Source organism: Syzygium oleosum, unplaced genomic scaffold (assembly GCF_021117445.2).
Source record: "Syzygium oleosum isolate NSW1041296 unplaced genomic scaffold, Sole_v2.1 Sole_v2.27, whole genome shotgun sequence".
NCBI classification, from domain to species: Eukaryota; Viridiplantae; Streptophyta; class Magnoliopsida; order Myrtales; family Myrtaceae; genus Syzygium; species Syzygium oleosum.
The window spans coordinates 4,730,726-4,753,177 of NW_026607511.1; the positions used below are offsets into that span (position 1 = coordinate 4,730,726).

Consider the following 22,452-nt stretch of genomic DNA (forward strand, 5'->3'; position numbering starts at 1 on the left):
TTGGTTATGCTACCCGAATTGCACTTTGGTACCGAGGACTTCCTCAATAAACGATCAGTGTCTAGTAGAATCTGCTTGAAGGGGGTTGATTAAGTAAAAGTTTACATCAGATGACAAATTTAAAAGTAATTTTGTGAACTTAAATAGGAAAATAAGGCAAGAATGCATGAGACCCAGCTCTTCTTTTGTTGGTTTCCTTTTACAACACAAACATCCAAGTCATGAGCGTTCGCCACGGTTTCAACTTGCATCAGTGCCAACAAAAAAATGTCCCCTAGCGCACCCGGCGAAAGAAGGAGGGGCCCTATTTCGGTAATCCCTCACTGCCACAAAACAATGTGGTGGAATGTAGGTGTGGTAAACCGAATTCGGTTGGAAAGCAACAATCTTTTGCATGTTTCATCTCCAAAAAGAAGTTATGTCATGGCGCTTTCTTAGATCTGATGCTTCTTGCCAAACTATGTTTAGAAGAAAGAAAAAAACAGGTACTTGAATATTTAAGCCACTAAGATGGGAACTACTTCCCTCGCTTGAACAATGATTGATTCCATTTCCAGTTTTCTCTACTTGTAGAGGTAAGAACTACATGACGTTGCATGAAAAGGAGTAGAATAAAAGACACGGTGGACTAGAATAGATGGAACAAAAGTCAGCACGTGGAGGAACTCCATTGTTGTTGCTACAGCCACGACCAGTTATAGATGAGGAAGAAATGGTCGGGGAGCATTAGCCATGCGGACCATCAGATGGTCAATTAAAGGACCCATGGAGAATTAACTGACTTCACTTTCTCATCCTTTGATTCCTTTTTATTAGTCCTGAGAGTTTGACCTGAATCTTCAGTTTGCAAGGTATTGTAAATCGTTCACCACCACAAAACAAAGGGCCAATTGATTACAAAACAGGCACTTTCTAGAAGGGAGAAAAAAAATTACTTTCATCGCGAGGGCCCGCGCAGGAGAGAGGGAGAGAGACTCAATAAACTGACGTCTACTCTACATATCTTCTTTCTCACATAATTACTGTTACGGGTAATAGTCAATTCATCACAAACTCTTCTTGCGGTGGAGGAGACCTAAAAATGCTTGACTCCGTCCTGAGCGGCCGTTACTGCTAAAAAGCCGCAATTGCTGTGATCTTATTCACAGGACAGTTGGAGCTAATACATGCAGTGATGATGATGCCACCACTATATTGCGGCTACAATCACAGCCATGTGCCCCTAAATATTTTGCTCAGTTCCGGTGAATATCATAATCGATGCCAAAGTGGAAGACACTGCAGAAAGCAACTTAGTAAGAAGGAACCGCACCTTGTCTGTGCCGATATATCGAACTATGTTCTCATGCTCAAATTGTGGATAAAGCACAATTTCCTGAAAAGAAAGCAGAGTATCGCTAGAAAAGGAAGAGTCAAAAGAAAGAAAATCTATCGAACACACACCAGGTCTACGGTTGCATACACGGCAGCCTGATAAATATACATCAGCTTGGCAGTTACAAGAGCGAGGTAAGTCAAGTAGTCATGCCTAAGGGCCAGTTCACAAGATACAGAAAGAGACAAGCAGTTACCTTCTCAAGCAGCTTCTTGCCTAGGCGTCCTTGATCCAACAAACAAACCTCCTTTACAGCGAAAAAGGATCCATCGCTGTTGAAATAGAGAAGCATGAGAGAGAGAGAGAGAGAGAGAGAGAGAGAGAGAGAGAGGATACAAATGCCAAGTCTTTCGTGAATGATGCCTAGACCAAACACAGTTAAGATAATTCGTGCACTACAGATGATATAAAGAGAAAAAAACGAAAGAAAAAAATTGCACCCTAGTCAAGCTAGTAAAGTCACAGAAAAACGATGGAGAACAACTAAATTTATGCGGTTTTTGAAATACAAGATGTTTACTTCATCGATCTGTTTGGCAATATAGAATGGTCTTCAGTAAGTAAGTACCATACCAGTCATGCTACAACTCCAATTCCCCTAACGTGAAGATCAAGCAGATTAAGCAATTGGATAACCGTTTGTCACGTCTCTTTAAAATGCGCCTCTTATGTCAACCAAACGATTCCATGTTCTGTTCTACTGCACACGCAGGATTGGCCCAAGTGTTCCTAATTCTAAGCACGGATGAAAACATCACGATGGGCGAACACCGACCGTGCTTCGCCCCCCGAAGATCGCTCGCTCATATAACAAGAATAAACTAAACGGTTATCAAAGAGAGAAGCAAAGGCAATCTTACTCAGTGATGACTTTATAGACATCTGCGAATGACCCCCTTCCCAACTTCCGGATCTTTCTCCAAGAGGTGAATTTTGGATTCAAACTCCCCTGGGGAGAAACAGTGTGCCATCTGGGTGGCGCAGAAGGGGTGTTCCGCACACCGTCCCCATCCCTAGGCTCCTTCTCGTCTCCAGCAGCAGTCGACCATAAACAGCCGGAATCTACTCCAGACGACCCATCCACTTCATGCGAAATGCCGCTGTGGAAGATCTTGGGAGGAGGAGGAGGAGGAGCGGCCATCGACTCGGAGCCTTCTCCCTCCATCGTTTGCGCGAGCCTCCCTTATGCCGCCGCTCTCTCCTTCTGCAGAGAGGATCGGTAAGTATAATCCCCTACTCTCTGTCTTTCCTCTCTCTCTCTCTTGGCGAAGTGTAGAAAAAGAAGATCGATGGCGCGAAAAAGACGGGTGAGTCGGTAACCTCGCGAAACCCGGGGGTCAGAGCTAGGGGTGTGCATGGTCCGGATGGGCGGTTCCCACCCGGAACCGTGGACCGTCCCTACAAGATCGGTTCAAAAAATTGAAATTGAGAATCGCTCGTCAGTTCCATGGACCCGCCCGAGAACCAGACCACCGGTCCGATCTGGTTCCCGGGCGGGTCCATGGAACCAGTCCCAACAAGTTTTCATGGACAAATAAAAAAAAAATTTATGGACCAACATTGGATCAATAGAACAAAAAAAAGAACATAACTATCCATACAATTCCTATATTATGATCGATTATATTAACCACATCATCCATAAATCAAGTGGGTACCTGTCAATTATTGAGAAAAATGACCAAGGTATCACAATTACACAAGAGCTTCAGACATGATAACAATTTTCTTCTTTTTTTTTAAATTTTTTTGTCAAATTTTTTTAATTACAAATAAAAAAATAAAAATATTATTATTATATTATCTGTCCGGGTGGGCGGTTCCACATTGGGAATCGGGAACCGGACCGGTACCCATCGGTTCCAAAAAATTGGAACCGGGAACCACCGGTTCCAGTCCAATTCCGAGCGATCCGGACGAGTCTCGGTTCTTTTGCACACCCCTAATCAGAGTTAACACGCACAGGGCTCCCTTTGCACCCCTAATCAGAGTTAACACGCACAGGGCTCCTTTGCAATCTCCACCTTGACAAGGTTGGTGGAGTTCTGCCGGCGGCGTGATTAAAACAATTCGGAAACGAGCACCGTCCGGTCCCTGAAATATATGGCCAGGCATCTTCTTCTGGGGGGAGCAAAAGTAAACCGAGTTTGGGCCGGGCCGTACAATCAGTAGGATCTCCCTTTTTGGTTGGAACGTAGTGATCGTCTTCGGGTAGACGACTACTTCTTGCGGAGTGAGCATATCTAATTTCGCGCGGCAGCATGATTTTGGTTCTTCACGACTCGGGTTTTTGTTTAGCCAGACCATCTTACAACGAAGCAACAGGAAGCCACAGGAAGAAAAGCGAAGAAGAAATCCAGGAGCGCGCTTTCCGGCTTGTTTCACCGGTCGATGCGATGTCGTAGCACGATTAGTATATGGAACACGAGATCTCGGAGATGATGACCCCCGTCTCTCCGAGACCGCGAATGCTATCTCGGCAAACTACGGAGCCCGTTTGCCCCGTCTTTACTGCTTGCTTCTCGCCCCGACTGGCCTCTCTACGCGATTCCCTCCCATTATATGTACATGCCATTTTGTGCTTGGAAGTTGAAACGAGCGGTGTGTCTTCTAGTCTTGTTTATTTGGCCGATGCCCTTCTTGCACTCAATTTGGAAATGAATCCGTCAATCTAGTCAACCTTTGCAGGGTTGATTTATTTGCAATATCTCTTTGTCCGGGAAAATTTCAAATAAAGATCTGAAGTTGACATTATTTCAAATATGGATCTGAGGTGGCCATGCCAGTCTCAAATAGAGGCATAAAGTGATCAAATCATTTCAAATAAGAACTTTTGGCCAACCATTAACTATTCTGGCTATCGGAGAAGGAGTATTTCAGTAAAAAAAAATTACGAGTATATTTTTAAAATATATATATATTTTTAAAATATATATATATTTTTTACTTTCTTTTCCTTTCCTTTTCCTTTTCCTCCCCCGGCCATCATTGCGCCTCGTTGATGGTCGATGGAGGTTGCCAGACTCAAGCGAGGGTGAGGGTCACTTGGGTGGGCGAGAGTCGCTCTCGCCTGGGTTGACAAAGGCAATCTTTGCTTGGGCGGGCGAGGGCCACCCTTGCCTGAGTTCAACGACTTCTGCCGGCCATAGACGAGGCGCGGCAATGGCTGGCGGTGAAAAGAGGGAAAAAGAAAAAAGAAAAAGAAAAGGAAAAGAAAAAAATAGAAAAAAGGGAAAAAGAAAGGAAAGAAAAGAAAAGAAAAATCCAGAAAACCAAAGGACGGATATGCCCTTCGACCGAAGAGGTCAGACTCTTCTTTGAGACCGATATAGCCACTTTAGGCATTTATTTGAGAAAATAAGAACACTTAAGAACCTTATTTGAAATTTTCCCAATATCTAACTAGTGAAAAACAGGAAACAACATTTCTAGAGCGAGTCGGCGTAAAATTCAAAAATAATAAAAAAGGAAATTCAAGGTTTCAACGTGTAGTGACGCCAATCAGACCATTTTTCAATAAAAAAGGAGAAGTGGAAACGATAAAAACCAAAATCCAAACCCATTTACTTCAGACCATTTCTCCGGTCCAATCCACCAAGCCATAGCAAACTATTCTGGCTTCTCTCTCTCTCTCTCTCTCTCTCTCTCTGGCCTCCTGAAGATTAAAAGATCCGACGGCTGTTGCACTCCCCTTGCCGTTCCAGCATGAAGATCGAACCATCGACGCGAGTTTGGTCGGCATAGGACCATATATCATAGAGAAAATATTGCATAGACACGTCCCTTACCGATCCATTCATCGATCGCCACGCATCCACGGTGGGGCCCACTTTTCAACTCGTAATCTCTCCCCTTCCTCCCTCTTCTCGCTCCATACATTCTTTTGGATTTGAAATTGAAATTTTGAAGCCACGGTTTCAGTTTAAACGTTTCTGAGAGAAAGTGAAGGCTCGATCATTAAGATTTTCTTTGCGTCTCGTACCTCTCTCTTATGCACTCACTTTCCTTTTTCTTCGTTAGATTCGAACTTAAGACATGATGCAATGAGATTTTCAGTTTCGGCGAATTTCCCAATATAATTTTTCTATTGCATTTTAACTCGCGGTGTTATGCAAATTGTGGACTGCCTAATGGTCTGCTTAGATACAAATGAAAAAGGAAGTTCACATCTAGCTCTGCATTTTATATAACATTTAGTCAAACCAACCTGGGTCATCTTGGGTTTTGCTCTAGAGCGGGCGTATTTGATTTCTAATAGTCTTGTTCATATATGAGAGATGTGTATTGTGCGAGAAATAGAGAAGATGTTAGAACATGCGCCTGTCTTTGTTTCAAGACATCCAAAGGTTGTAGTTTCGCAAGATAGACTTAGGCCCGTATCACATGTAGGAACGTTTTGTATTATAAGTGCAATTCTAATGCTAGCATGTAACCAAGAATATTCCTCACTTATAGTAGTCTAGAGTCATGCTTAGGATTAGCTGATTTACTTGCTGGTTGAGAATTAGAAAGCTCGTGTTAATGCCTATTTAATGAGAATTAGCTGATGTAATTTCATACATGCTTCGATTCTATGATTGATTAGCACAGGTGTTGATTTCAATGCGAATTCGTATGATTTTCGTTCTTAATTGATTGATGAAATATATGATGTAAGTTTTCCATCAATATGCTAAACATATTGTATGGGTGCCTATTGAAGAATATCCTAACATGCACTTAACTAAACCAATACGTTGAACACTTTTTTCATTCTTCAATTTTGGGGTCACTGAGTCAGTCCTAGTAATTAGGTGATTCGACCTAGTAAATGGAAAAATCATAAATGAAAATAACGACTTAGAGTAATAATCCCGACATCCTAAGCTTTAATTTGATAGGTCATAGATAATAATTGGACATCGTTTGCTAGGTTAAATTCATCTCGATATATAGATCGATGATTCCGGAAAACTGATAATAAATCTAGAATTAGGATATTTAGTGAGCATGTCTCTGTAATTTGAAGACTAGGAAGTCTTAACCTAAAAATCTCGAAAATTGATGACCTACAAAAATTTAGAAGACTTCTTAAGCTTTTGAATGAGGTAGATTTTATAAAATAATGGGTTGATTTACTAGGTCAATTAATTTTTCAAATTAGTCGGACTGTTAAGGAATCAGATTTCGTTTTGACCAGTTGGGGGAATTGATGAAAATTCGAAAAGATGCGAGCCTAATTTGAAAATTTGATGAACTACAAAATTTTAAAAGACATTCTAACTTTTCAAATGAGAGTGGTTTCGTAATTTTCTGGATTGATTTGCCTTGTCAATTGTTTTTTTTTTAAAGAGCCGGGTCAGATTTAGAGGTGAAAACTGACATTTTGGGGTATTTTGATAATTCTATGCTACAAATCCATGTAAGAATCACTTAATTCCGAGATCGTTTGATTAGGCTAACACATTGAAACATGAAGGGTTAATTTAGGGGAAAAACAAGAGAGTCAACTTTGAATTTTTACGAAAGGTATGTTTGTTTCGCAGAAAATAAATGATTTGAAAAATATTTTCCTAAAAAAGATCGATTGTATCGTTTGAAATAATTAATCGATAAAAAATGTTTTCATTATCAACAATAATATATATTTAAACATTTTCGCGGACAATAAAATTATTTTTCCTTCATTCATTTTTGTAAGAGATACAAACGATCATTTTTAGGAAATTTTTTTCCAAATCATTCATTTTCCATGAAACAAACGGAGCCTAAGTATTGTTAGATAGCAAAGCTACAGCTCAGCAGAGATTTCCTCCATGATTATTTTCCTATGTTAGAGATATAAATATATTTAGGAGATTTTATCTTGATTTTGATATGATGTAATTGATATTTTGTTATTTGGTACTTTAGATAGTTAACCTTTAAAGCCTATAAATAGGCACATGTACCTTTCATTAGCGATATACAAAAATATTATTAAACACAATATATGGCTACCTTTAGCCGCAACTCTTGTTGCCTTAAGATATTAATTTCTTGAGGTTTTACATGGGATCATAGCAATCAATTGCGAAAGCATCATAGCCATGAGTTCCGATCTAAGTTCCTCAATAGAATCGAGTCCCGCGACTCCCGCCGCTGTTAGCATCTCAATGCCGTCCAGTTCAACAATCTTGTCTCTCACTAGCTCCGTCATTCCGTCATCTGGAAATTTCATGGGGTCATCCAGTTGTCCAAATCTTGGGGTGAAATTCACCGGGGACAACTACGTGGTGTGAAAAGCTCGAATCCTCCCCTTCCTTCGAGCAAATAAATTGATTTCAATCGTCGATGGAACGCTGCCATGTCCTCCACAACAAATTACTCAAACCAATACAGATGGTTCTTCCAATATTGTGCCCAATCCCGAATACGATAACTAGTATACACGGGACCAGATTGCTCTCGGGTGGATCTTAAGCACGATAGCCGATTCAATTGTGGGTCAGTTATCTAATCTAAGCACCTCTCATGCTGTGTGGAATTTCTTCTCTGCATCTTTCGCTGCCCAAAACAGTGCGCGAGCTACCCAATTGCGGCTGCAACTTTAGACAATGCGGAAAGGTCATCAAATAGTGACCGAATTTCTTCAACAGGCTACTTTTATATATGATCAATTGGCCTCCATTGGTGAGATCATCTCACCACAAGCGTACTGAACACATATCTTCCGAGGCCTAGGAGCTGAGTTTCAAAGCTTGGCTGTTGCAATTTCGATTCGCACTCAGCATCAACAAATGACCAGGGAGTCTTTTCATGGCCTTCTCTTGGCTCATGAAGTGTTGTTGGAGCTCCAGGAACCACAAACCACCCAACCGGCTGCCTTCGTTGCGCACAACACCAGCTTGGGCCAAAATTCCCATTCACAGCGTGGCCCTGCTTCCAATTTCAACAGCCCCAACTCAAATAGAGGGCAACAGAGGAATCTTAATCCTCATGGATAGCAGCCCAACTTCAATAATCTGGGCAACTCTCAGTACCGAAATTTCAATGGCAACAAAAATCAAAGACGTAGCAATGTGAGATGCCAGATTTGCAATCGCCCGAGACACAAGGCCGTTGCTTGTCACAATCGATTCAATGAACAATTTGGGTTCTCCGGAGGCTACAAACACAAGCAGCAGTCACTTCCACCACAAGTTCAATTGGCTGAGATACCACCTCCACCATCGGTGCTTTCTCCTGATGTCTGGTATCCCGACTCGGGTGCCACACATTACATTACCAACAATCCTCATCAGCTGTCCTCAGTTCAACCATATCATGGCACTCAGTAGGTCACCATAGGTAATGGGTCAAGTCTTCCCATCACTCACATAGGTACCATTATTACCCGTGATTTCCACATGTCTAATATCCTAGTCGTTCCGTCTATCACTAAGAACTTAATTTCTGTTCGTCAATTCTCTGCTGAAAATTCATGTGACTTTATTTTCTCACCGAACTATTTCTTTGTGAAGTGCCGTCGTACGGGTAGGATCCTTCTCCGGGGGGACATTAATCAAGGCCTCTACGCACTCTCATCATTGTCACCTACGTTTCCAACCTGCTTCATTTCTCAAGTGGAGTCACTCACCCATTGGCATTGTCGTCTTGGTCATGCCGCATTTCCTACTATTTCAAGAATCTTAAATAAGTCATTAAGTCATGTTCCAGTTTGTTCAGCTTGTCTTTCCAGCAAGAGTCATAAACAGTCTCATCTACAGACAACTAATAGGTCCAAGGCTCCCCTAAAACTAGTTCACTTTGATGTCTAGGGGCCTGCTCCTATCACGTCGTCCCAAAATAATAAATATTATGTTTGTTTTACGGATGATTAATATAAATTTTCTTGGTTTTATCTTTTTCACTCTCGCGACCAGTCCTTATCCATTGTCACTGTTTTCCTCACCTTGTTGAAAATCAACTTAACACTAAGGTCAAAGCTTTTCAATCTAACCGTGCGGGAGATTTTATCTTTGCACCGTTTGTTCAATTATTGCAAGCGAAAGGTATTTTTCATAGGACCTCCTGTCCACGCCTACCCCTTCAGAATGGCTCAGCCGAGCGCAAACATCGCCACATAGTTGAAATGGGACTCGCAATGCTCTATCATGCTTCTGTCCCCTATCATTATTGGGACTTTGCCTTTGAAGCAGCTGTACACATTATCAATCGGCTGCCCACACCGGTTCTGCAGAATAAATCTGTAACAGTCTGAATTTTCGATCCTTTTCCCGGGATTCATGAAATGAATATTTTGGCCAATGCACTTATAGTGAGATCTCACCCGGAAATGCGCATTCACGGGATGCTAACCTTAGGGGTAAGGCTAGTACGGGATTGAGTTCGCACGACCAAAGAACTCGACCTTGGTTCGATCTTCGACCATATCGATTGATGAGGGAATGTTTTGAGCCAACCGAGACCGGTCTATTTGATTGATCGTGTCCAAAGGGCACTAGTGACAGACCCTCGCAATTATATGACAATCGAGGTCGTTTTGGTTCGAGCAAACTTAAACGTGATTTGACTTAGTGTCGGTCATGGGTCGAGAGCGCGTAATCCCAATGAGCCACCCGTTAGCAAGAGATAAGCTAAAGTCGCGATTGTTCGATTTTAGTCATTTCTTGGAATTCGGGCCCGGGAATCGAGAATTTTGAAAGTGACAATTTTGGACAGCCGATGACGTTTTTGGCTTGGCCAACCTTGGGGCCACCCATTTCTGCAAAAAAATGGATTTCGGTCTGGGGCCGGAAAAATTACGGTTTTGCCCCTGTGGGCACCGAGGCTGGATTCGGAGGCCGTTTGAGGTTATTTTTCGCGGCCAAGGTCATTTTGGGGTGGCCACGCACATTCAAAGTGATTTTGGCCAAAAATTGGAATTTCGACAAAAATTGGAAAAATAATATTATTTTATTCCCGAAACTTTGACGTGGATTTTTGAGGGCTTGCACGATGAATTTCGCGATTCCGACGCCATATTATGTTGGCCACGCACATATGGAACACGTATGTGCGAAAATTGGAATTTCGGTTCGGGATCGGAAAATTACGAAAATGCCCCTAGGCCTATTTTCCTTTATTCCGAATTTTGACCAAAATTTGGGGACTAACCAAGGTCAATTAGGCTAAACCAGGTCTGGTCAGCCTTGGGTTAGGGACAAATGACCAATGGGCCCTTAAATTATTAGATAAGATCAATTGGTGACCCTTGGATCAAGGGCAAAGTTGTCCAAACCCTTGGATTTTTGACACATGGATCCCACTAAGCTATCTTTGACCCATTTGACCAGATTGTCTTCTCTCTCTCTCTCTCTCTCTCTCTCTCTCTCTCTCTCTCTCTCTCTCTCTCTCTCTCTCTCGCGTACAGAAGCATTCAGCCATTTTTTCCCCAGAATTTTCCTCTTCTTCTTCACGTTTCGGTTCTGCGGTCCGTTTCGCCATTTCCTAGATCACCGTTCACGCCGGAACAAGATTACCATCGGAGCTGCCCCCACCAAGCCAGCACCACCATCAACCATTTCCACCTCTCGTGCAGCCATCACACCCTCGGTTTTTGTCCAAAAAACAGCCTTGTTTTTCTCTTTTTCTCTTTCCAGTGCCTCGCAAACAAGATCAGGAGCTTTGCGGAGCTCCGATCGTCGTTCCGTCGACACCCAACCGTCCAGCCTCGCCGTACGTCGTCGTCCAAAGCATAGTCCGTACACGGTGTCCCCGTGCGGTGCATTCATCGTCCGTACGGATCACATTCCATGCCACGCCGACCGTGCGGGACGCCATGGTGTCGCCACGGCACCTCGCCGGCCACCGTCCCAGCCCTATCCGTACAGTGTCCGTACGGAGTGGTACTGTTCACCGCGTCCGTACGGGGGTACACTGTTCCGCCGTCCGTACATCGCCGGCGACGCTGCTGCCGCTGTCCCGGCCCGTTCCAGCACCGTTCTGTCTCGTCTTTTTGGGTAAGTGTTTTCCCCAAATGTCATTTAGGACCTCGGGTATTTCTAGACTAGTTTGAAGTTCGGTTTAAGTGATTTTAGGGACTGTTTGTGGCTGTTTCGTGTCTGTCTTCGGGACTAAGTTAGGGGTTGAATGTTTGGAGGTTATGGGCTGATTGGGCGACGAAATTCGAGGTTTAGGAATGCTGAGTTAGGGCTGTGATGTCGAGGATCGATCGGGAATTAAATGGGTGATTAATTGGAAATGTATTGGCTTGATTGGGTTTATCGGATTAATTGTGTAGTTTGCTGTCATTGGCTTGTTCTAGTTTGTGCTTGGGCCGAATGTGATGTGGTGCTATGCCGTGTGTGTGGCCGTGAGGTGTGGTGGCGTGGACATGTGAATGTGCATTGAGTTCGTGTGCCGAGTGTGGGTGATCATGTGGTGTTCGTGCGATGAGAATGCGTGTTTGTGAAGTGTACGTGAGATGTGAATTTGGTGCGTGGCTATGTATGTGTGAGGCATGTATGTTTGGCCGTGCGAGTGCTGGTTGTGTGTAAGTGTGGTTTGAGCGGAACGAGGATATGGAAATGTGGATTGGTTGGAAAGGTCCGTCCTGAGGCGTGTACGTTTACGCGGGACGATGCCGTCCCTGACGAGGTGACGATGCCCGGCCTGACGAGGTGTCGATGCCTGACGTGGTCAGAAGACCGTTGGCCTGATGCGTTTTACGCGGGCGCGGTAGAAGGAAAGTGTGTGTAGGATTCCGTCCTGAGGCGTGTACGTTTACGCGGGACGATGCCGTCCCTGACGAGGTGACGATGCCCGGCCCGACGGGGTGACGATGCTTGACGAGGTCAGAAGACCGTTGGCCTGATGCGTTTTACGCGGGCGCGGTAGTGGTGGAAAGGTTGAAAATGAGTGGGATTTGGCAAGACAAGCGAGAGGATTATGGAAAGTGACGCATGGTGTGAGTAGCATGCGAGTGTGTTTGTATCACGTGATGTGATGCTTAATTATGGGGTAGAAACTGCTAGGCACGGTATGGGACGTGCCCAAGTGGTTTCTGTCTTATAATTGAGGCACACGCGTGTCTGTGATTCCTTGCTGTGATGTGTTGGCTGTGTTATTGTCTAACGTGCAGGAACGTGCGTGATGGATTCCAGGTAGGGTCGCATGTGATTGTTAGTTTGGCCGATCGTTGTGTGTTATGGGTGTTTTCGTCTGGCGGTACGTGAGTGCCTACGTGGGGTTTGGGGTTATACACTTATTGAGATTCGTCTCACGGTTGTATAACCGCCACTTTGAACCCGGCCCTAAAGCCAGGAAGTGCGCCTTTTCTTTTTGGAAGTCCGGGAGCTACTTGTTGGTGCCCAGTGGAGCTGCAGGTGAGTTCCAGAAATTCAAGCCAGAGATTCAGAAGCAGATTGGAGGAGGGCGATCCTTAGGTTTTTCCTTAAGGTTTTGGGGGTTGTGTAAATCGGGTTGACCCATAGGGAAGTTAAGTTAACCAGACCCTGATATTTTGTTGACGGTGATTTCGGATGCTAGTTTGTTAATTATGCCTGTAATATGATGTATGTATATTTGGTGTTGTATGAATATGTGGTTCTTTGGATTGTTACGTTGTTCTACCCCGTTTGTCGTCATTATTTGTCCGGGGTTTTATTATTCGCTTCCGCATGTGGCTCTGATGTTTGGGTTGGGTCGGCGACGTTCCTGGGACGTCGCATCATTTCGACCGGAGCAGGGGATGTCGCGAGCTCGATGGGGTTCGGGGCGTGACAAAATCACCATGGGAGATCTTATTTCCAATGGTTCTATCTATTGTTCATCTCAGAGTTTTTGGCTGCACAATGTATCCCAATTTTCGACGCTATGCAAAGAGTAAACTGCAACCAAGGTCACATCGGTGCATTTTCTTAGGCTACCCATCAGGATACAAAGGATACCGGTGTTATTCCCCTCAGCATCGACGGTTCTCAAGTGTTGCTGATGTAGTGTTTGACGAATTAGATCTCCCTTATGCGCAAAACACTCCGCAATCATCTTCGGAGGCTGCCGCAACCATTCAGCCGCTTATTTTTGCTGAGTTGTCCGGAACTCCTCTGCCACAGCAACCACCACGTGAGCCATGTTCTCCCTCTAATTGCGATTTACAGTCTACTAATTCCTTGCCGCAGAATCAGCGCGGTTCAGGTGTGTCCGAAACCTCACTGCATGAACCCGCTGATGGGTCTCCCTCTCAGTCCGCAGCTTCACCAATCCTGCCAGCAGCTTCTCCGCTGGATCCACTAGCTCAGCCTACATATTCTATGGTGACACGCCTTCATGATGGCACTTTAGCCCGCATTGTAGGGGCTCTATAGTATATCACAGTCACTTGTCCAGATATCGCATATGCTATCAACACAGCTTGTAAATTCATGCACTCTCCCACTGAGATCCACTGGCAATTTGTTAAAAGGATCCTTCGTTTCATCAAAGGCACTCAACATCATGGTATTCTCTTCACTCCCAGCTCTTCTTTTCAGCTGCATGCTTTTTCCGATGCGAGATGGGCTAGTGCTCCAGATACTCGTCGCTCTGTTGGTGGGTTTGGCATCTTCTTGGGTTCAAATCTCATTTCATGGAGCTCCCGCAAACAGTGGACCGTTGCCCGATTCAGTACCGAAGTTGAGTTTAAGTGTCTTGCTGACACCACTGCAGAACTTATTTGGATAGAAGCTCTACTACGTGATCTTCATGTTCGTCTGCCCGCTCCTCCTGTCCTTTGGTGTGATAATCTTTCTGCTATCTAGCTTACTGGCAATCCCATCTTCCATGCTCGCACTAAACATGTAGAGATTGACTACCACTTTGTGCGCGAGCGTGTGGCCAAAGGACAACTTCATGTTCAGTACATCTCCACTCATGATCAACCAGCCGACATCTTCACTAAAGGCCTCTCCACTCCTCGGTTCCGTCTTCTTTAGATCAAGCTTACTATGACTCTTGCCACATCAGCTTGCGGGGGATGTTAGACAGCAAGGCTACAGCTCAGCAGAGATTTCCTCCATGATTATTTTCCTATTTTAGAGATATAGATATATTTAGGAGATTTTGTTTTGATTTTGATTTGATGTAATTGATATTTTGTTATTTGTTACTTTAGATAGTTAACCTTTAAAGCCTATAAATAGGTACATGTACTTTTCATTAGCGATATACAAAAATATTATTAAACACAATATATGGCTGCCTTTAGCCGCAACTCTTGTTGCCTTAAGATATTAATTTCTTGAGGTTTTACAAGTACGTGACTTCCCTTGCTTGCTGTGCTTGATAATTGTGATGTGCCGAGTGTGATTTGTACGCTTCAATGATTAGTCGATGATTTGGAAAGCCCACCCCTTGACGTGTTTGTTTGATGGTTTTGTCTGATCGATCATTGTGCGAACATCATAATGCTTTCATTGAGTGTGAAGCATGAATGAATACTATGAGATAGTGGGGGAGATCGAGTCATGGAGGTGGACTGGAGAAGGTCGGAGACTACCGTTAGTTGTATTTAGGATTAGGGTTAGTTTTAGAGTTTGAACTCTAGATTAGGCTAGATCATAGACTTAAATTTCTGCGAAAGAAGACCAGGCCATTCAATTAGGTTGGTCCCTGAATGAGTCTGGGGCTTCCGTCCAGGGTCCAATAAAAGCTCTTAGGACATGAGCCAACTTTGCGAGGAGATTCAACAATTGCAGGAAGTACAAAGCATAAGGGACAACTGCAGCTATGGTTGTCTCCTTGGCGTGACGATCAACTGCGCACACCCCTCCCCTGTGGAAGGGCCAATTAACCTATGGCGTACCAATTAAAACTTATGGATCAAAATGTAGAACATTGTAGAACATGACAAAGTTTGTAAGGGAATTGGGAAACGGATCATAGATACTATAAATACATGGACTGTTTGCTCCAATATAAAAACTTTTGGAGTAAACAGAAGAAATGCGGTAAGTTGATGAAGGTATCTTTTCATGAGCCCAAAAGAAGAACACTCCCACTAGCGATGCAACAACAAAATAACAAACGGATAGTGTAAATTTACATTCAGAGCGATGAACCGAAAAGGGACGGCCTGGCAGAACATTATGAGCATCAGTTGTTGAAGAGAGGTGAAGCAAAACCAGAAGCAGCAGGTGGCTTCCTCACAAAGGGATGGTCTAGCAACTCCACTGCGGAAGGCCGATCCTTCGGGTTTTTTCGCAAGCATGTGAGGATGAAGTCTCGAGCGTTGCTTGATAAAGATTGGGGAACTCGAGGACGTATACCCTTGCCAATTCTGTACAATGCTTGCGCCTGCCATGATAAGAAAGAAAATGTAGCAGAGGCCAGTGTTAATATTAAATCCAGGGGGAACTAACATATGACAGCAGGATAAATCAATAAGATCTATAGGCAAATCTAAGGGCATTATGCTTCAGGCAATCATCTGTCATGATCATTTTGGAATCACAGTTATTGCAGAGTGGGAGACATGGATGACATGTAACAGTTCACAGGGACGAACAACGTGAATGTCTTCCATCTACTTCCAATGAAACTTAAGTATCCATTTTTTTTGCTCAAAATTCTAAAGTGTCCTAAATTTAACAAAAAAGTAAAAGAAAGGGGGCGTTAGTTGCACCTTCACTCACCTTATGCAATAAATAAAATCCTAAGATAAGCACATAAGCAGTGCGACCTTCAGAGTTCACTCACAAGACCAGAGCAATCCAAACTTTTTTTTTTTTTTGAATAAGAGCAATCCAAACTTTAGCGGCAGCCATTCTGTGAACAAGGGTGTTTCTGTGCTGTCATGCCCTAAAAAGGGATAACATCAGCAGGTGATTTACTGGCTAGAGCTAGTAATTACCATCCTTGATGGAAAACTTACTACGCATATGGAGAAGTTGCCAATTTGACATAGGACATGAAAATTGTCATAATCGAAAGTTACCAACCAAATTGAAAAGTTGCTAACTTCCATATCCAAAGAAACTAACCCTAGCAGAGAAGACACCCATCCCGGTCAACAATTCATTCAGACAAGACCAGCAAAGGATCGATACTCAAAGGCAACGAGGGAAACGTCGAGAGTGATAATGGCCAGTGACAGATCAGAGGAGAACCACACAACAAAGTTTGCAGTAACGAACACGAAGCAATCAGTGTCAGTGCTGCTCTCAGGACTGAAGCAGAGATGGCAATAACAATATTAGGATTTCAATCTCTCTTGGTTGCTCAAGTACCATGTGACAGTGAAGGAGAAGACGGAGAGATTCTTGAGACTGAATGGTAGGGTTATATGTGTACGCCACATCTATTGGGGGGCTACTATTTACATACATACAATATTCAATTATCTTAATGCATGCAACCGTACACTTATACTAGTAATTAAAAGTATTGGACAGCAATGCCAAATTACTTAAAAGAGAGTCAAGATTTAAATATGCAACTGAGTTTTCGTACCATGTTAGATAACCATTTGCTCCAGGATCTCAACCGTCGGCCATAAATACTATGCATATCCCTTGACACGACCTACTCTTGATAAATATCAATAATTCTCTGTCCTCTCTCTTTTCTACATAGTGCTCTTACTCCTTTTATTTTCTCAAAATGACGGCCTAATGGACTCGTCAAAACATGCGCTTAGCTTAGCTCAGATTGTAAGTAGCAATAACAAAAATGTTGCGACTAGTTAGTAATTCTGGCATAACACAGATCTCGAAGAGATAAAACATAAAAACGAAGGTTACTTAGTTACATACTTTATCTAATTTAGGATATGGACGCTGGCGTGTCAACATCTCTAAAACAGTGCACCCTAGGCTCCATATATCAACTTCCATCCCATAGCTTCTGTTCGACTGAGAGCTTCTTTTCTTTGGATTGACAACCTGCAGTTACGACCAACAAAGAAGACAAAATAAGGAAAAGATGTCAAAAAAAAGTATGTTAAAAAATGGCAGCGGAGGGTGCAAACCTCAGGTGCCATCCAAAAAGCACTTCCAATGAAGGTTTTAGCAGCATTCATTTCAGTGACCTGTATGAATAAAACAGAAAGTTGATATGTCATTTTGGAAAAGTAAAGGACAACACAGTCTATACGTGTGTTTGTCATGCGCTCATCCATTTGTATGTGTGCTGCACAATTTCAATGCTTGCGCATATTCCTGCACGTGTATGTATTTGAACATGCGTCTTTTGTTGCTCTCGCATGCGCTTCGTGCATGTGCATTTATTTTGCATGTGTCTTTGTTGCTCGCGCGCATGTGAGAGAGAGAGAGAGTTCACTTTCGCTAATGAGACATACCTTTGCCAGTCCAAAGTCTGCTAGTTTCACAGTTCCACTCGTATCAACCAATATGTTAACACATTTAATGTCCCTACAAAATGAAGGAACTGGAAGCATGACTGTCCATAGGATATATAAACAACTCGAAGCATTCAAATAGTAAAATAATCTTGTCTATGCAAGACATTGCTGTAAAAGCTCATAGTGTTACTTCGTTGTTTGCTGGTTATCACAAGAGATCTACTTCTCATAACACTACATTTTGGTTCAAAGATTTGACAACTCCCTTAAATCCAGAAAAGTTTTCGGCTAAGGAAAACAAGTATCATCAAAAGGCACCGAGGGAGTGTGCCATGAAACAAATTATATAAATTTCAGCGTGCTCTTTGTTTGGTTATGGTCTCTTTCCTTACCAAAATCAACATTCAATCAGGAATGAGAAGTGTGAATCACTATTTCAAATAGTCAAAACGACAAATGCAAAGTCTAGCATCTTTCTTATACCTGTGTACCACTTTCTGGTCATGAAGATACTTTAAACCATTTAGAATTTGCCTAGTGAATGTGGAGACTTGGGAATCTCTCAACTTGCGTTTGTTATAAAGGGTTGCAAGTGAACCTTTGCTCATGAGCTCAAGGAATACGTAAAGCTTCTTATCATCCTGGAAGAGAGTAAAAAAAAAATATATCTTAGAATATCCTACCAAAAAATTTAAGCTATTAAGTGGATGAAGACTAAAAGTATATAGGACACATTGAAACCACATAGACAAGCGATGTGGAATACTTTAACACCCTCTTTCACGTGCAAACCGGACAAACAACAGCACATGGAATTGATGAAAAGGGAACAAAGCACGAAAATAAATTAAGGCAGAACCTAATTCCCAATCTATGTCGGAACCCAAAAGATTAGGCTATTAAGTGGAAGAAGGCTATATGTATATACGGACCATCGAAACCCCATAAATCAATGATATAAGATATTTTAAACAGTACATAGACTACCATACCAGATAGCAAAACAAAAATCAGCGATGTTTACATTTTGCTGATCCTAATGATGCTCAATGTCTAAGCCTTTTATAACGCCTATCTAATCATTAAAACATGACAACACTCTTCCCACAGCAACCAGGTGTGCGAAGGCAAGAGGCCCCTTAGACAAGGCCCCGACGAACAGGGACAAGAAATCATTGTTAAGTTGGTTACGCTTACTGAAGTGCACTTTGGTTTTGAGGACCTCCTCAATAACCGATCAGTGTTTAGTGAGAATCTGCTCGATCGGCGTTAATTTAGTAAAGGTTTAAATCAGATGACAATAAAAAGAAATTTTGTGAACTTTAAGGGGAAAAATAAGGCAAGAATGCGTGCCAACAAAAACAGTTGCATGGTGCACTGGCGGAAGAAGGAGAGGTCCTATTCCATTAATCCCTCATTGCCACGAAACAATACGGAGGATTGTAGGTGTGGCAAACCAAATTTTGTTTGACAGCAACAATCTTTTGCGTGTTTCATCTCAAAAAAGAAGTTATGTCGTGGCACTTTCTTAGAATCTGATGCTTCTTGCCAAACTATGTTTAAAGAAAAATAACTGGGAGGTAGTCGAACATTTAAGCCACTAAGATAGGAACTACTTCCCTTACTTGAACAATGATCAATTCCATTTTTAGTTTTCTCTACTTGTACAGGTTAAGAATTATAGGATGTTGCATAACAATGAGTGGTACTAAAAGATACGCTGGATTAGAACAGATGGAAAAAACTGCCTGTGGAGGAAATCCATTGTTGTTGCTATAGCAACGACCAATTATTGACGACGGAGAAAAGGTTGGCACATTGGTCATGTGGACCATCGATGGCCAATTATAGGATACCCGAAGAATCAAATCACTTCATTTTCTTGTCCTTTCCCCACTTTATGTTTTAGTCGAGGGGGCTGCCATTTGTCTAAGCCTCAGATTCCTTTTTATTAGTCCTGAGAGTTTGACCTGAACCTTCAGTTTGCAAGGTTTTATTCTGTAAATCATCTACAACTATAAAACAAAGGGTTAATTGATTTTAAGACAGGCTCTCTTCAGAAGGGAGGGAAAAAATTTACTTTCATTGAGAGAGAGAGAGACTCCATAAACTGACGTCTACTCCGCATATCTCCTTTACTCATATAATTACTAATTCGGGTAATAGTCAATTCATCGCAAACTTTTCTTGCGGAGGGAGGGGAACCTAAGATATCTGTCTCTGTCATGAATGGCTGTTACCGCTAAAAGGCCGCAACTGCCATGATGAAGATGCTACCACTATATTGTGGCTACAACCACAGCCATGTTCCCCTCTTTTGCTCAGTTCCGGTGATATTATAAACGATGCCAAAGTGAAATATACTGCAGAATGCAACTTAATAAGAATGAACCACACCTTGTCTGTGCCGAGATATCGAACAATGTTCTCGTGTTCAAACAGACTTAAAAGAGAAATTTCCTGAAAAGAAAGCAGAGTATCACTGGAAAGAAAGAGTCAAAAGAAAATCTATTGATCTCACACCAGATTTATGGTTTGCATATACGGCAGTCTTCTTAATAGTTTTGCTATATTCATTACCATGGCAGTTGTTAGAAAGAGGTGAGTCTATTAGTCATGCCCGAGGACCAATTAACAAGAGACAGAAAGAAACAAGCAGTTACCTGCTCAAGCTGCAATTGGCTCTGCCTGCCTAGGCTTCCTTGATCTAATAAAGAAACCTCCTTTACAGCGAAAAAGAATCCATCACTGTGGAAACAGAGAATCACGAGAAAAACGAGAGAGAGAATGTAAGGGTGTGTTTATTTCGCAAAAAATGAATAATTTGAAAAATGTTTTCTTATAAATGATTGCTTCTATCGCCTACAAAAATAAATCGCCTATAAAAATATTTAAACATAAATTGTTATCGATAATGAAAATATATTTTATTGACTGATTAATTCAAGAGATCGAAGCGATTATTTTTAATAAAATATTTTCCAAATAATTCATTTTCCGTGAAACAAAGGGAGCCTATATACGAATTCTTTGGCTAAGGATGCCTTGATAAGACATAGTTAGGATAATTCTTGCACTACAGATGATACAAAGAAAAAAAGGATTAAAAAAGAGTCGTTTTCATCAATATCACAAAAATAGTTCCCTAGCTCTCGGCATCTGAATTTACAATTAACTAACAGTCTCTAAAGCATGTTCTCAGTAACCGCTGATCTATCACAACATCCATTCTTCAAAAAAACAGAACAAATTGCACGCTGTACAAGCTGGTAAAGTTACAGAAAAACAATGGAAAACAACAAAATTTACGTGATTTTTAATATTCTAGATCTTTACTTCTTCGGTCTGTTCGATAATCATGAATGGTCTTCAATTAGTACTACACCAATCATGCTAGAACTCCAATTACAAATATGAAGATCAAGCACTTTAAGCAATTGGAAAAACGTTTGTCGTGTCTGTTTAAATGAGCCTTATATCAACCAAAAGACAACATGCTCTACTGCATACACATGATTAGCCTGAAGGTTCCTAATTCTAACCACAGCATGTGGCACTCAAAAGTGCAGTCGAAACTTCAAACCAACGTCACTATAGGAGAACTCCGATGTTACTTCGTCTGCGAAAATGCTTATCGCAAGAATGACGTACTGATGGTCAAAGAGAAAAGCAAAGGAATCTCACTCGGCGATTGCTTCATAGACAGCTCCCGACGACCCACTTCCCAACAGATCGCCCTTTTTCCATGAGGTGATCCTTCGTCTGAAACTCCCATGGGGAGAAACAATGTGGTCTGGTTCTGAAGCGTTCCCCACATCATTCTGATCACCAGACCCCTCATCTTCAGCAGAAGTTGACAAAGAAGAGTTCGGATCATGACGAACAGGAGGATCCTCGTCTCCTCCGAGACCTTCCTGAGGCCCGGATGAGTTCAACAAATCTGGCGCGGGGTTGTCCACAACAGGCTGCACCTTAACTGGCGGCAGGGAAAGAAGTGGAAGCCTCGATTCCCTGATTCCTCCCCTATCCTTCTTCATTCCCCAGTTTTTAGCAAAAACCAGAAATCCAAGCCAACTTCTACGAGGGCGAAGATCAATGCGCTTGGAGGAGGAGGAGTCGCCATCCACGAACTTGGAGCTTCCGTTTCCCATTTTGCGCGAGTCTCCGCCGTGCCCTTCGCGAACCAAAAAGGGTCAAAGAGAGGAAAAAGAAAGGGACCTGCAAAGGCTTGCAAAGCTTCGAGATGATCTTTTTCTTCTGCAGGACTGGGATAATATAGCACAAAACAACTGGAAGCAGAGTCTTACTGTGGCAAGCAAGGTCGAAGACGATGTCAAGCTGGGCGAGATTGACTTCTTCTAGTCTTGTCCATTGGCCAATGTCCCTTTCACTCATTTGAAAATGAATTTCTTGATCCGGGTACACACTGCGAGTGTCATGCGAGATAGAGAAAGGAGAGAGAGAGAGAGAGAGAGAGAAGTGTCATAAGGGTCAGATTCAGACTGATTTTGAGCCTTTTTCTTCTTGCCGCCCACCATGAATCGCAGCAGCATTTCGAGTGCACTACCAAACAATTTTTAAGTAGGAAAAACTATGCTGACACCCTTGCATTTTGGCCGCATTTTGGCCGATAAGATTACACAGAGACCAGAGAAAGCGGAATATTCCTCCATCCTGTTCTTTCCTATCCGAATGTCTCGCGCAACGAGTTAAAAAAACTTTCCAGCTGCAAGGACTTGTCTGCAATCAAAACAACAAAAAGGTGAAATCTAAAAATCAAAGAATTCCGACACTTATC

At 42.5% G+C, this 22,452-nt stretch overlaps 2 protein-coding genes across 3 annotated transcripts in view; both read right to left on the reverse strand.

The window, feature by feature from the left end:
- The window catches only part of LOC115692873 (mitogen-activated protein kinase kinase kinase 1-like), a 49,781-nt gene extending 47,148 nt beyond the window's left edge, over positions 1-2,633 (reverse strand). Inside the window, exons 1-2 of one of the 2 annotated variants that reach the window (XM_056303497.1) lie at positions 2,236-2,633; positions 1,620-1,647 (exon numbers count right to left, since the gene is read on the reverse strand). In XM_056303497.1, coding sequence (XP_056159472.1) covers positions 1,620-1,647; positions 2,236-2,540 — 333 coding nt within the window. In that variant the 5' untranslated portion in view covers positions 2,541-2,633. The remainder of the gene's footprint in view (positions 1-1,619; positions 1,648-2,235) is intronic. The other variant, XM_056303496.1, reaches the window with a different exon arrangement.
- Positions 2,634-15,298: 12,665 nt separating this feature from the next.
- LOC115692871 (mitogen-activated protein kinase kinase kinase 1-like) lies at positions 15,299-22,029 on the reverse strand. The gene is made up of 8 exons (XM_030619840.2): positions 21,339-22,029; positions 20,318-20,402; positions 20,052-20,114; positions 18,138-18,295; positions 17,652-17,724; positions 17,322-17,381; positions 17,107-17,235; positions 15,299-15,649 (listed from the first exon to the last, which is right to left on the reverse strand). Exons 1-8 carry the CDS (start codon positions 21,803-21,805, stop codon positions 15,449-15,451), a joined length of 1,236 nt encoding a protein of 411 aa, XP_030475700.2. The 5' UTR covers positions 21,806-22,029; the 3' UTR covers positions 15,299-15,448.
- Positions 22,030-22,452: the final 423 nt, after the last annotated feature.

What these genes read in the sequence shown, in the direction of transcription:
- LOC115692871 (XM_030619840.2), bottom strand. Translation starts at nt 21,805, where the DNA reads ATGGGAAACGGAAGCTCCAAGTTCGTGGATGGCGACTCCTCCTCCTCC. An exon ending in GACCAGAAAGTGGTACACAG is followed by an intron (nt 17,725 to 18,137) that starts GTATAAGAAAGA and finishes TTCATTTTGTAG; the next exon opens with GGACATTAAATGTGTTAACA. An exon ending in CTTTTTGGATGGCACCTGAG is followed by an intron (nt 17,236 to 17,321) that starts GTTTGCACCCTC and finishes TCGTAACTGCAG; the next exon opens with GTTGTCAATCCAAAGAAAAG.